The 13,789-nt window shown below is 47.8% G+C and overlaps 1 protein-coding gene across 3 annotated transcripts in view; it reads right to left on the bottom strand.

The window, feature by feature from the left end:
• The window catches only part of GCN1 (GCN1 activator of EIF2AK4), a 56,896-nt gene extending 43,206 nt beyond the window's left edge, over window positions 1-13,690 (bottom strand). Inside the window, exons 1-6 of one of the 3 annotated variants that reach the window (XM_040619854.1) lie at window positions 13,655-13,690; window positions 8,571-8,673; window positions 4,734-4,797; window positions 4,063-4,194; window positions 3,445-3,553; window positions 45-143 (exon numbers count right to left, since the gene is read on the bottom strand). In XM_040619854.1, the coding sequence (XP_040475788.1) occupies window positions 45-143; window positions 3,445-3,553; window positions 4,063-4,194; window positions 4,734-4,797; window positions 8,571-8,673; window positions 13,655-13,672 (525 nt within the window). In that variant the 5' untranslated portion in view covers window positions 13,673-13,690. Of the gene's footprint in view, window positions 1-44; window positions 144-3,444; window positions 3,554-4,062; window positions 4,195-4,733; window positions 4,798-8,570; window positions 9,441-13,654 lie in introns of those variants that run through there. The other 2 variants (XM_040619855.1, XM_040619853.1) reach the window with 2 other exon arrangements.
• Window positions 13,691-13,789: the final 99 nt, after the last annotated feature.

The following is a 13,789-nucleotide window of genomic DNA, read 5'->3' as shown; positions in this document are numbered from 1 at the left end:
AGCACAAAAGCAACGATGCCCACCACCCACCCCCGCCCCGTCACCTCTTTCCACAGCTTGCTGAGCTTCTTCACGGCTCCATCCACGGCGTGCCTGTGGGAGCCACCCAGCACCTCCAACAGGAGCAGGCACTGCACCTCCACCTGCCAGGACGTGAAATGTGAGCGGAGCTGCGGTGGCCCTCACAGCCCACCCAAGACCTTCATCAGGCCCACGCAACCCCAGCCAGATCCTCTTCCCTCCACCCCCGACACTTGGCCCTGTCCCAGAAATACATCTGTTCACTCAAGCACTTCATTAATAAATGTACGCTGAGCACCTATGAGTCAGACAGTGAAAACACATGGAGAAGGAGACAGACGTGGGCCCTGCTTTCATGCACTTTATAGTTCAGAGGGAGAAAAAGATACTACAAAATAAACATACAGGCGAATATACAATTTCAGGGAGGTGAGAGCCATGCAGGAAAAGGATAAGCATCCCGTTTCATACCTGCCTTGACTTTTCCCTCATTAATTCCACAAATACCTGCTGAATACTGACTAAATGACAGGCACTACACTAGGCACTTTAGTCATGGAAGCGAAGACCAATCAGATGAGCCTGACCTGCGTGGAGCTCCCTGTCCAACCCGGAGTGAAACACATCATAGGTGCTCAACTGAGAAATCTGAGACTTTATATGCCACAAACACCCACAGTCACTGGGGAGCAGTGTGAATGGCCACCCTGAGAAAAAGGGGATGCTTAAGAAGTCTGCTGGGCTCCGTTCGCAAGTGTACAAAATGACAGATGAACACAGTTATCCACTGCAGCATTTTTTTTTTTTACAGTAAAAGATTATAAACAACATAAATGGCCATCAACAGGGGACTAGTTATATATACTGTGGGATACCCACTAGGATTAGTAAACCATCATCAAGAATGAAAAACTCTTTATGCACTAATCTGGAACAAATTCTACATGTGGTTAAAGAAAACAAGGTGGGGGGCACCTGGGTGGCTCAGTCGGTTAAGCGGCCAACTCTTGACTGCAGCTCAGGTCATGATCTCAGGGTGGAGACTGAGCCCCGCATCAGGCTCCGTACTTAATGCGAAGTCTGCTTGTCCCTCTCCCGTCCCCTCTGCCCCTCCCTCTGCTCACGCTATGTCTAAAATAAATAAACCTTCATTTAAAAAAAAAAAAAAAGGTGAAAGATAAAAAGTATTTTCGGTACACTAGTGTTTATATAAAAAACGCTATTCCGTCGTATATACAGAAGATATATTTACGCGCATAAAGAATTAGTAACAGAGGAACCTAGACGGCTAAGGAGGGAAACTGGTTATAGCTTTCTATGCTTGTTGAAACCACTTTCAGAACTATATTGCTGTTCCCTCTTCCTAGAATGTTCTAACCCTTGATCTGGGCACAGTTTGTTCTTTCATATCCTTCAGGTCTCTGCTCAAACGATGCCTCCTCTGAGGCCTCCTCGCACAGTCACCCTGTACCGCACTCTCTCCATCCTCCTACCTGCCTTTCTGCCGTGTGACCTTCATCTTCCCACTTACTAGCGGACGTGTGTGGCGTCTACCTTCACCACAGGAGTGTAAGCTCCGGAGGGGCCTGGGTGGCTCAGTGGGTTAAGCACCTGACTCTTGGTTTCACCTCAGGTCGTGATCTCCGGGTCTTGAGATCAAGCTCCACATTGGGCTCCACACTCAGCGCAGAATCTACTTGTCCTCCCCCCGCCCCGGCCCCTCTGCCCCTCTGCACGTGCACGCGTGTGCAACTCTCTCAAATAAATAAATAAATTTTTTTAAATAAATAAATCTCTTAAAAAACTCTTAAAAAAGAGGTGTAAGCTCCAAGAGGGCAAGGTCCTTTTTCTTATTCCCAGCTTTTGCCCCAGCTCCTAGAACAGTGCCCAGCACGTACAGGCCCTCAACAGAAAACTGAGCGACAGAATACATTCTGACCCACGTGTACGGTCGACATTGGCAACAAGTAAAGGAAAAACCCAGACTCAAGACACAGGAGAAACAAACATGGTCTCACGCTCCTGATGTGTTCTGTCCTATAAACACAACATTCCAGGGATGACCCCTGCTACTCCCTGACCCGCAAGCATACTTACTTACCTGGGATAATGGCTATACGAGATCACTGGAGATAAGCCAATGAGGGACCCATGATGAAGTATCTTATTATAAGAGGCCTTGGTAGCATGAAACCCACACTGTGAAGGGGGCCCAATTCTGCTATCCATGACCTACCCGGTTTCAGTGTCCTCATCCTTCAGTTAATCACCCATGGCCACACCATGGTCATCCCCAGCAGCGTGCTGGGGAAGCTCCCAGGGACAGGGCCATCACTGTATCTTACTAGCGGGCTGCTTCGGGAGAGGAGCTAGTTTTCTAGTGCCACTCCTCATTTAGCTGCACAGCCTTCTGGATTTTCCATAGCCCTCTCACACCTCGTCTTGAGCCCCTCTTCACAACAACTTGTGGAGGTGGATTGGGTAGGTGGCACTTTTTCCTATTTCGTAGAAACGGGCAACAGGCTCAGAAGTTACGTACACGGCCAAATATCATGGCCGAGAATCAGAGCCATATCTCAGGCTCCTTTTCAATGAACCATAAGATCATTCCTCTTGCCCTCCACTACGCATATCTAGATATTCAAAAGAACCTCCCAATCTGGCCTATTGGGCTATCTCTGGTTAGCAGAATGTTGCAAGGCAAGGCAGGGAATATGGAAGAAGCAGGTACAGAACTGGAGGAGAGAAATAAAGGTTTAAACACATGGCAAGAGGGATGCCTGGGTGGCTCAGTCGTTAAGCGTCTGCCTTCGGCTCAGGTCACGATCCCAGCATTCTGGGATTGAGCCCTGCATCGGGCTCCCTGCTCAGTGGGAAGCCTGCTTCTTCCTCTCCCACTCCCCGTGCTTGTGTTCCCTCTCTCGCTGCCTCTCTCTCTGTCAAATAAATAAAAAAGAAAATCTTAAAAAAAAAAAAACACACACACATGGCAAGAATTCCGTTTCATTAGCCAGTTCAACACTGAAATCCAAACATAGGGAAAGGAATGATTAGCCGGAAAAAAACAAAACGATTTACAGTACTGCATTTTCTGATTTACTTGCTCTCTTGCTGTCTTCCCCGCTCTGGCCTGCCAAGTCTTCCACATATGCCATGAAGGCAGGAACTGCCTTTCTCTTGCTCACCAGTGACTCCCAGAGCCTAGCACCATGCCTGACAGAGAAGCTCAAACGTATGTGATAAACAGATGGATGTTATTAGGTTCCACCCATGCCCATCCACCAAAGTCACACACCTTGGGACAATCAAAACGCTCGGTCACCCAGCACCAAGAAGAGCACTTGGCCAGAGAAGGTGCTTAAACATGTCCCAACTCTGTGCAGAGAGCTGACCATCAGCACGCCAAAGACCCAGGGAACCTACCAGTTTGTTCCAGATGTCTCCTTGCCGCTTGGCTCTCGAGGGAAAGACAATGCGCACCAGTAAGCAGGTCCAGGACAGGGCCAGCAAGGCAGCAGAGCCGCTACTCTTACTGCAGAGGGGAGGGGAGGAAAAGGATAAGTGCAGAGCTGCAGCCTCCATCTTGAGGGTAAATGCTCAGTGCAAGGCCCCGCCTGCTATGTAGGACCCGCCCTTGACCTACAACTGGGCAGAACTTGAAACTTGTTCCTCATAAATCATCTGTAACCACTCAGGACAAGGAATGTAGGCCTTGTCAGCCAAATTCCCACCTCTTAGCACTCACAACTATAGAAGCAAAAAGATGGTTTCCCCTATTCAGTGTCCGGCGGCCATTTGGTTTCCCCTCAACATGGCCTCGCTTCCACTGGTTTCCCAACCCTGTTCCTCAGGAAAGTGGTATGTCCACTGAGCCGGACATCCTGGCACCTTCCTCCACTGCAGCAGGCAGAATGTTGGCGCCACTCAGAGTTTCAGAGAGGAAAGAGAGACATGCTCACACCTGCTCAGCACAGCTCAACTGCAGCAGCTTCTCCCGAACAGAACTCCACCAAGCCCCAGCAGGCCATACGGTTCTCTTACCTGGGGACACCAGCTTTGGAGCCAATGCCTGAAGACTGCAGAGAGTGCAGAAGGTTCCTAGCAGTGGCTTCTGGCTGGGCCTCAGCCAACTGCTGGATGGCTGCCTGCAGGGCCCTGCGGGAGGCTGCATCTCTACGAGGAGGAATGAAGTGGAGAGGTGATCACTGGGGGTAGGGCCAAGGCAGCTTAGGCCAAGCACTTGTCTTTCTCTGGAAAACTGGATTGTACTGGATCCCAATGGATCTCAGATTATGGGATTAGGAAATAACTAGAGAAATCTACCTCCTTCTGGAGCCCTAGAAGCAGCTAATAAGGGCAAATGAGCCATCAAGGCTGTGAGGGCAACACCGACATTTACGGAACACTTACTATGGGCCCCAAACTAGGCCAAGTGCTTTCACATGCATGACTGTTGACAGCGTACAGACTCATGACATGGGCATGCACTGTTCCAGGAGCTCTACACTTACTAACCAACACCTATGAGGTAGATAATAGCACCATCCCCATTCTGCAGATAGGGAAAACAGAGGCACAGGGAGGTTAAATAACTTGGCCAGGATCCAACAGCTAGGATGTGACATGGCTCCAAAGCCGTGGCTCTAACCGCTCTCCTGTACCACCTCTCTGTGCAAAGGGCTGTAGGCACAGGGCCTTCAGCTGGGGCTCACCTGTACCGGTGCAGAGTCAAGCAGAATAATTTGCAGAGCCCTTTCACTGCTCCCTCTGGCAGATCTGAAACCAAAGATCACAGAGATTAGTCAATAAAAACTACTTCATGAGCCAGGCATTCTGCCAGGCATGATCTCTACCCATTGGACACTTCCTGTAGGTTAGAGATGGAATTCCCTGGAAGAAAAATCCACAGGAAAATCGGACCCCAGGAAAACAGCTGGTACAGAAAGGCTCTCAGGTGGACATGTGTTAAATGAGCAAAACTAAGGTGATGCGATGGCCTCAAAATCTAACATGCTGGCAAGGGGCGCCTCTGGGCACTGGGATTATTCTGCTGCTTAGACCTGGGTGCTGGTTACACAGGTGTGTCTGGCTTGTGAAGAGTCAGTGGGCTGTTTGCTTATGGTACATGAACTCTTTACGTTTCTTCTAATAAATGGTTTTTAAAAATAGGACAAAATTGGGATGTCTGGGTGGCTCAGTCGGTTAAGCGGCTGCCTTCGGCTCAGATCATGATCCCCGGGTCCCGTGTCGAGCTCCTTGCTCAGCAGGGAGCCTTGCTTCTCCCTCTGCCTGCTGCTCCCACTGCTTGTGCTCTCTCTCACTGACAAATAAATAACAGCCTTAAAAATAAATAAATAAATAAATAAATAAATAAATAAATAAATGAAATAGGACAGAATTAATGTACTCTGAGGGATCAGAGAAGGGCAGAGCACCTCTAACTGGAGTGGCTTCCAAAGGTTCTAAGGACACATAAACTTGGTCTAACAGAATCGTAGGCTATGGAAAAAGGAGAGAGATGTACACACTGAGTGGTGTTAACCACAGGAGCACAAGTGCAGCGGGAGAATTTATAATGCCCAACAGGACACATGAGGAGGAAGAAGAGGACTTAACACTCACAAGGTGCCAGGCCCTGCTCTAAGCACTGACACAGGGTTCCTCATTTAATCCCTGCAAGGTGGGTATGTGACTGAGGCCACTTTAAGATGAAGAAACGGAAGCCCAAGAAACCGAGCAGGCCAGCCTCGTGAAAGAGAAACTCTGGTTGTAAAAACAGGGGTCAATAATGGAAAACCAACCTGCGGCCAGTTCTGCCTGCCAGAATGAAGCATGCAGAAAAAAGGGAGAGGGTGTGAGTGGGGGAATGTAAACCACAGTGCAGGGCAGACTCCCACGGGAGGCACTGAGAGCCAAGGACTTGTACAGTGCTTCACACCTTAGGCACCCCAATGATGGGGACAAATGGAGGGGCAGGAACCTCATCCCTCCCAGGGCCCTGAACAGTGTATTGGTCCCCTGGACTTGGCGCTATTTCAGTGACCAAGGAAAAGAGTGACTGGGGCCAGAAACAGGTTGTGGCTGAGAGCTGACACACACTGGGTGCTCAAAGGAAGCAGGCACAGTGTCAAGCACCATCCATACATGTCCTCATTTACTCCTCACACTAACCCTCTGAGGGAGACACTTGCTATCTCCACGCTCAAAGCAAGGAGACAGGCTCAGACGACTTAAGAAACCTGAACCAGGTCACACAGCCTGAAAGTGGCAAGGCCATGGCTAGAACACAGAGCCTATCTGAATCAAACCAAGCCCTTCATCAGCAACTGCTACGCTACAGGCTGGTGACTGGAAAGAGCAGGCACAGTTAACACTCCATCGGTGAGCTTCAGGGTTCAAGTACATGGAGGCAGGACTGAGGAGAGCATCAGAGGCACCTCAGGGCCCTCATGGGCTGACCCATGCTGCCTGTCTGTATCCAGGGCTAGACAGCTGTGAGGAAGTCTTCGACTTCCAGCCCGGCAGAAAATACCTGCCCCCACCTTTGTTTCCCCCACTTCGTTATCTACTACCCTAACAAAAGAAGAGGCCAGAATGATTTATTGCTACTCAATGGCTCCTCCTTAGACTCGGAAAATTAGAAAATCGAGAATTAAAGTTTTTAATTTTATTTATTTACTTGAGAGAGAGAGAGAGAGAGAAAGCACAGAGGGAGAAGGAGAAGCAGACTCCCCACTGAGCAGGGAGCCTGACGCGGGGCTCGATCCCAGGACCCTGGGATCATGACAGGAGCTGAAGGTAGATGCTTAACCGACTGAGCCACCCAGACTCCCCCAGAACTAAAGATTTCATGTGGGGTAGTTAACTTCCCACCACCAACTTGCACATCAAAGGTGACTAAACATCTTACAAATATTATTCACCCTGAATGGCAGAACTTCAGGGTGGCCGAAGAGTAAAATCACTCTGAAAAGGTCTTGAGTAGTTCATAAACTTCACTTAGACATGTCAAATGCCTTCCTCCACAAAATGGGAGAAGTGTAGCACTCAGCAGTTATGTAGCAGGAGGGTCAACCACCATGGCTCGGAAGCTGTGTCCAGCTAGTACCCTGTCACCTGGCAGCCTTTTCTAAGTACAACCCTGTGATGAAAAGTGACCAGAGAGACTGTTTGAAGGTGCCATAAAACTCTTACATTAAAGTGTTAACGCAGAGGAGAATCTCTTAGAAGCTGACAAACAGGAATATACTGAATTTACACGCAACTTTAAAAGGCGTGGGTATGTAACCAGGTGACAGCGGATCAGAAGCAGCAAATGAGCACTTGGGTGAAGCAGGCGCTTTACTAACAAGAAGTGAAAGCTTAGGGAAAGGGAGACCCAACTCCACACAGCCATGATCTCTACCAGACTTCAGCAAATGCAGGAGTCGCCTAGAGGGCTTGCTGAAACACAGATGCTGGGCTCGGTCCCCATGGTTTCTAAATCTGAGTTTCTGGGATGAAGCCGAGAATCTGTATCTCAAACAAGTTCTGACATGATGCTGACGCTGCTGGTCCAGGGACCACACTTTGAGAACCAATGCTATACAGCAAAAACACACCAAAAGGTAACTCAAAAGCTAATTAGGATTTATTGGATGAAAGCTTAGTCCAAGGGACGTCAGGGTGGCTCAATTGGTTAAGCATCCGCCTTCAGCTAAGGTCATGATCCCAGGGTCCTGGGATGAGCCCCATGTCGGGCTCCCTGCTCAGCAGGGGAGTCTGCTTCTCCCTCTCCCTCTGCCCCTGCTCATGTGCTCACTCTCTCACTCAAATAAAATCTTAAAAAAAAAAAAAAAAAAAAAAAAACGCAAACTAGTCTTTTTTTTTTTTAGTTCCAGTATAGTTAACATACAGTGTTATATGAAGGCAAACTAGTCTTACACACCCCAATGGGTTGTAGGAATAGCCCTCAGTTACGGTACAGAATCAGGATAACTACACGTGCTCAGTATTTCTCAACACGTGTTCCCCAGAGCCTGAACAGGTTTTCAGCAAAAAGGAGGTTCAAGAAAAACGCTGGATTTAAAGCTTAATAAAGTTAGGACTTTAGAAAATTAGAACTAAAGAAAGCTTAATAAAGTTAGAACACCTTCTGGGAATATGCTGTGAATCTCCCAGAGGGAAACAGAAAATGTGACCTCTCCCAAACTTATCTGACTTTGGAATCATCTGTTACCATCTCACTGACTTCCATGGAACAGACTGGGAAAAATGGTGCCCCGAATCATAAAGAAAATGTTTTTGCATCCAGTAAATTACTTAAGGTTGTTGGTATATTTTAGAAATATTTCCAATCAAAATGGTTAAAACTGTAAAAAACCTCTGGTACCTAAATGGATCAACTCTCTGCTAACCCAACGGTTTCAACGCACAGTACAACAAGCAAAGATGGCAAGGGAAGGCAAGAAGGTGCTTCGAGGGGAAGAGGCAGCCATGGTTCTAAACAGAGAGCACAATTTACTCTGAAACGGAATCGTCTCTCAGTCACATGGATGGAAAATAAATACCTTTTCCAGCAACACATTTCCCCAGTTCACTGAGGATTTCTCTCCGTTCCTTCACACTGGCTGTTGTCACCTTCCCCGCAAAACGCTTTAGTGTCTCGGAAACCTGTAAAGACCAAACCCACAGCAGAAATTTCAGCAAACTACAAAACAATGAGTGAGTGTGTGTGTGTGTGTGTGTGCGCATGTGTGTGTGTGCACGCGCGTGCGCACATTCTGGGGACAGGGATGCAGAATTCAGTGTAGTTCTCTCTGACCCAAGGTTTCTTGACCTCCACGCTGCGGACATTTGGGGCTGGATAATTCTTGCTGTGAGGCCATCTTACGCTGTAGGATTCTGAATGGCGTTCCTGGCCTCTACCCCCTAAATGCCAGTAACAACACTCCACTCCTCCTGCCTCAGTTGACAATCCAAACTGTCTCCAGACATTATGAAATGTCTCCTGGTGGGCAAAATCAGCCCTGGTGACATGTACTACTTTAATCCGGTCAACTAGTCAATATACCTTACTTAAGTTTAGACAAAAAGGGGCAAGGCAAAAGGCCAAACCTCAGGACGGAAAACTCCTTTCAGAATTATATAACATCTAGTGAGGACCCACTACATGCCAGTGTGTTCCCTCTATTCAGCTCACGTCAGCCTCCCACCTGGGCCATGTCCGCATCCTGGCGGGGCATTCACGGAGCAGAAGCACAGTGGCTAAAGGGTGGAAAGTAAAGAGACTGAATCCCATCTCCGCTTCTTACCAGCTGTGGAAACTCAGTCAAATTATGTCATCTCCTTGGAGGCCCTGGGTGGCTCAGTCGGTTAAGCGTCCAACTCTGATTTCAGCTCAGGTCATCATCTCAGGGTTGTGGGATTGAGCCCTACACTGGGCTCCATGCTCAGTGGGGAGTCTGCTTAAGATTCTCTCTCCCTCTGCCCCTCCCCCCTGCACACTCTCTCCCTAATAAATAAATAAATCTTTTTAAAAAATTATGTCATCTCCTTGACCATCAGTTCCCCATCTATACCATGCAGGTAATAGCACCTACCTTGTAGGATGGTTAGAGGCTAAGGGAGAGAGCCTGCGTAGAACATTTACTCTTCTCTCAGCACAAGGTCAGCTAGTACTACCAACAAGCCTTTGAGGTAGGCATCAGTAGCTCCACTTTACACGTGATGAAAGAGCAGACTCCCAGAGGGGAAGCCATTGCACAGACTGGGCTTGAGAGCCATAGCACCTGCATTTTTGAAACTAAGCCTGAAACCGATAGGTCTATAAACCACTGCCAACCAGCACTTAGCTTTCGACCACCATCCACGTTAGCACAGCTGCATCCCCTGCAGGGGGCGGGGTGGGGGGGGGGTTGCAAAGATTCCTGAGAATCTGCTCCTGAGCAATATTCTCCAAGCTACAGAACAGATAAGTCATGGATACATGAGCACTAGAAGAGGCCATGATAAGACCCAGGTAACTAACATACTGGTGCTCTCATCTTTTTCTTCTAAGGCTATTTCAGAGACAGGCCTTAGTAGCAAAATAAGATTCAAAGGTGTATAGAGAAACAAAATTATACTAAGTTTTTCTTATATTTAAATCCCTGATATAATTCTACCGGCAATGAGTAAACTCATGCCAAAACTCTGTCTTCCACATAAGTGATTGCTTTAATATTGTCTTTTGTTTTTATAGTCATATATGCAGATAATTAAAGAGTCAATGTCATGTCAACTATACCTCCAAAAAAAAAAAAAAAAAGTCAAAGCTGAAGAGCCTGCTAGAAAAACCAGTCTCTTGCCTTCACTCCCCACGGGCACCCTCTTTCACCAATTCTGGCTCATGATTTTGGGAGTTACCTCCAGAATCTCTAAATAACTTGTCTGTGACACTACTACTTGATTTTTCAGTTGTACTGCCTTTTATAGTAGCTCTCTTTCTCCAACCCCACCTCATACGCTCCCCTCTTCCCCACCATAATTCCTTAGTTTCACAATATGGGCTGGCTCAGCAGTCAGTGTTTACACTGTATATAAATGGTAGGCATTCAACCTCCAAATATTTTTTTAAGATTTTATTTATTTGTTTACTTATTTCAAGAGAGAGAGAGCGCACGCACATGTGTACATGTACCTGAGCGAGCAGACGGAGAAGAGGGAGAGAGAATCTCAAGCAGGCCCCCAGCTGAGTATGGGGCCCAACCCCATGACCCCAAGATCATGACTGGAGCCAAAATCAAGAGTTCGATGCCCAACTGAGCCACCCAGGAGCCCCGTTCAACTTCCATTTAAAGATTTTATTTATTTATTTGTCAGAGAGAGAAAGAGAGAGAGAGGCAGGCAGGCTGAGGGAGATGCAGGCTCCCTGTTGAGGAAGGAGCCCAATGCAGGACTCAATTCCAGGACCCTGGGATCATGACCTGAGCCAAAGGCAGACAGTTAACTGACTGAGCCACCCAGGGCCCCTCAACCTCCATTTACTACCCTATGTGTACTATCCCAGCTTTATTAACCCTGTAGTGAATAAATGCCCTTTCCCACCTTGCCTCAGTTTGCCTTGTTTTATCTGTTCTAATTTGCAATTCGATCCCAAACTTTTTGCCACTTGTCTAAATCTCAGTACATTTGGGCAGATCAGGTATTCTACCAAATTCCATCTTCCTGAAGAAGTCTCTCCCAGAACTTGATGACCTGCCCCAATCTGGCAGGTGATCCTCTATAGATGGGACACGGTGTATCACCCTGAAAAGGTACTTTCTTGTGTTTAGATGGAGCACATCCTCCATTCTGTAAGTCTTCGCAAATCTGAAAGTGTTGTAGCTCCACACCTGAGTTTAAGTTTGTTTAGATACAGAATACTAGGTTGAAATCATTTTCCCTCAGACTACAAGACATTTCTCACTGAGCTCCAGCTTTCACTGTTGTTACAAAATCCAGTGCCATTCTGATTTTTGATCCTTTGTATGAGACCTGACTTTTCCCCCTGCAAACTTCCAGGACCTTCTCTTTGTGTCCAAGGTTCAAAAATTTCATGCTAATGTGCTTTGTTGTGAGTCTATTTTCATCTACTGTGCTGACCATTTTTGACCTGGAAACACACCCTCCAGTTCAGGGCAAGTTTCTTGAATTACTCTGCAGATGATTTCCTTGGATACTGGGCCTCCTACACCAGTCCTCACAGTGATCCTGTTTTACACTCTCCAGAGAAAAAAGTCCAGGCTTTTGCCAAGGTGAAGAAAGACAGCCGGGATCTGACTGCATCTGAAAAGGGCTTTCAACCAATCCTAATTTAGCCCCTCCCACTCACCCTTATTTCCAGAGGTTAGCTGATACCCCCAGCTCCCTTCTGTCAGAGATTCTGCCACGTGAATCAGTTTGCTTCTCAGCTTTCCCAACTGTTGGCTTAGGATTCATTTTTCTTGGGTCTGCTAAATCCTTGCCGTTCATCACTTTCTAGTTCCCAAAAGTTTACTGCTGTCTGCTCCCCATTCTCTCAATCCTTGTGGGATTACTTTTTTTAAAACCTTTTACTAGTTTTAGTGAGGTTGAGGAGACATCAAAAATAGATGCATGAATACAACCCACTCTCTACCTAGAATTCCCACATAGCTGTCTTTCCAGGATAATATTAAATTCTTGGCTATAGTTTCTCTCACAAAGTTGAAAGAACACTTTAGGTTCAAGGCTCTTCTTTCTCTTAATTAATCAGAAAATGAATTGAGATCCCGTCAGAAAACTGAAGAAATGCACATCAAGATCTTTCAGAGAAGTCTTTTGTTGGTGTGACCAGATGCAAACCCAGCTTTAAAGTTTACAGGTTTCTCTAGAGTGGCACTGTCCAAAACAACCTTGTGATGATAGAAATTGTTTTTCTGCACTGTCCAGTACAGTGGCCAGCAGCCACATGTGGCTATCCACACACTGAAATATGGCTAGTGCAACTGAAGAACTAAATTTTTCATTTCATTTACTTTTAACTAACTTAACTAGCCATTAAATACCCACATGGCTAGTGGATACCATACTGAACAACATGGCTTGAGAGAGATGTTTCTGCACTTGAGTATTAATGTTAAACATTCGGTATGTGTCCCCTAACCCCTTCCAAAATACCCAACAGACCACGCTTTTCTTTTCAGGATTCAATATAACACAACTTGAAACAAAAAAAACAGTGCCCTGCACAGGAAATTCTCAATACACAACTTCCAAATGTTCCCTAAGTGCTCACTCTGGCCTCGGGGGGGGCCTCCTTATCAAAATCAATTAGTCTCCTCTCCCGGGAGATCCAAGAAAGCCAAGCTGTCCCTTAGACAAGGGTTTCTTTTTCCCATATTACTGTCTTTTCACTCTAAAAAACTCATAACTACAAATGAGGCTTAGGTGGAGGAAAAAGTTTTTCCCAAGTCCTTCCCAACCTACGAGGTACTCACAGGCGACAACACTCAAGGATGATAAAGCTCTTCTAAAGCAGTAACAGTTCTTTTACTTCCAACCCTGACCCTAATAACAACCACCAACGTATAAAATGCCCTACTTTATCTCAGTGAATCCTCACAAGCCTCTACCGTAGGTACTACTTTAGCCCCATTTTACAGATGTAAAGACTGAGACTTGGCGGAGCTAAGTAACTTGCCCAGCGTCTCACGGAAATCAAGCTGGGACTCAAACTCGGATCTGTATAAATCCAAAGGCTGTGCTCTAAGTCCCTGCACGTAGTAGGTGCTCGAGAAACGTTTGCTGAACGTAAAGTTTAAGGGGGATCCGGCGCTGGCAGGCGTTCACTGCCAGATGGCTCGGAAAAATGCAGCAGAGACTCATAAAGATGAACTTCTGCAACTCCAGGGTCAGGGAGGGCCCCGCCGGGCGCCAGCTGCCGAAGCCCAGGCCGGAGCCCCTGACTCCTGCAGCCCGGGGTAGGTCTGCGCCGCGCGGGCCGGGCCGGACCAGGAGCCGCGAGGGGCCGGTCCGACACGGCCCCGGGGACGCGCCCTCCGCAGCCACTGCCCCCCAGTACCCCTAGGCCAGAGGCAACAGCCGTCTGGCTCGACGGCCGCCGTCCACACCCAGTCGCTGGCCGCGTTGGCCCCGCAGCCGCCCGCCTCACCTGCGTGTCCGCCGCCATCCTGCCGGCGCTGACTCCGGAACCGCTTCCGGAGCGCTTCCGGGTCACAGCGCGGGCCCACGCGGCAGGGCGAGGCCAGGAGCCCGCCGGGGCCGGGCCTGGCGCCCCCGGGCGGGG

This window comes from Ursus maritimus, unplaced genomic scaffold (assembly GCF_017311325.1).
Source record: "Ursus maritimus isolate PB19 unplaced genomic scaffold, ASM1731132v1 scaffold_33, whole genome shotgun sequence".
Lineage (NCBI taxonomy): Eukaryota > Metazoa > Chordata > Mammalia > Carnivora > Ursidae > Ursus > Ursus maritimus.
The sequence above is the reverse complement of the archived record's forward strand: the minus strand, read 5'-3'. Positions and strand labels throughout refer to the sequence as shown.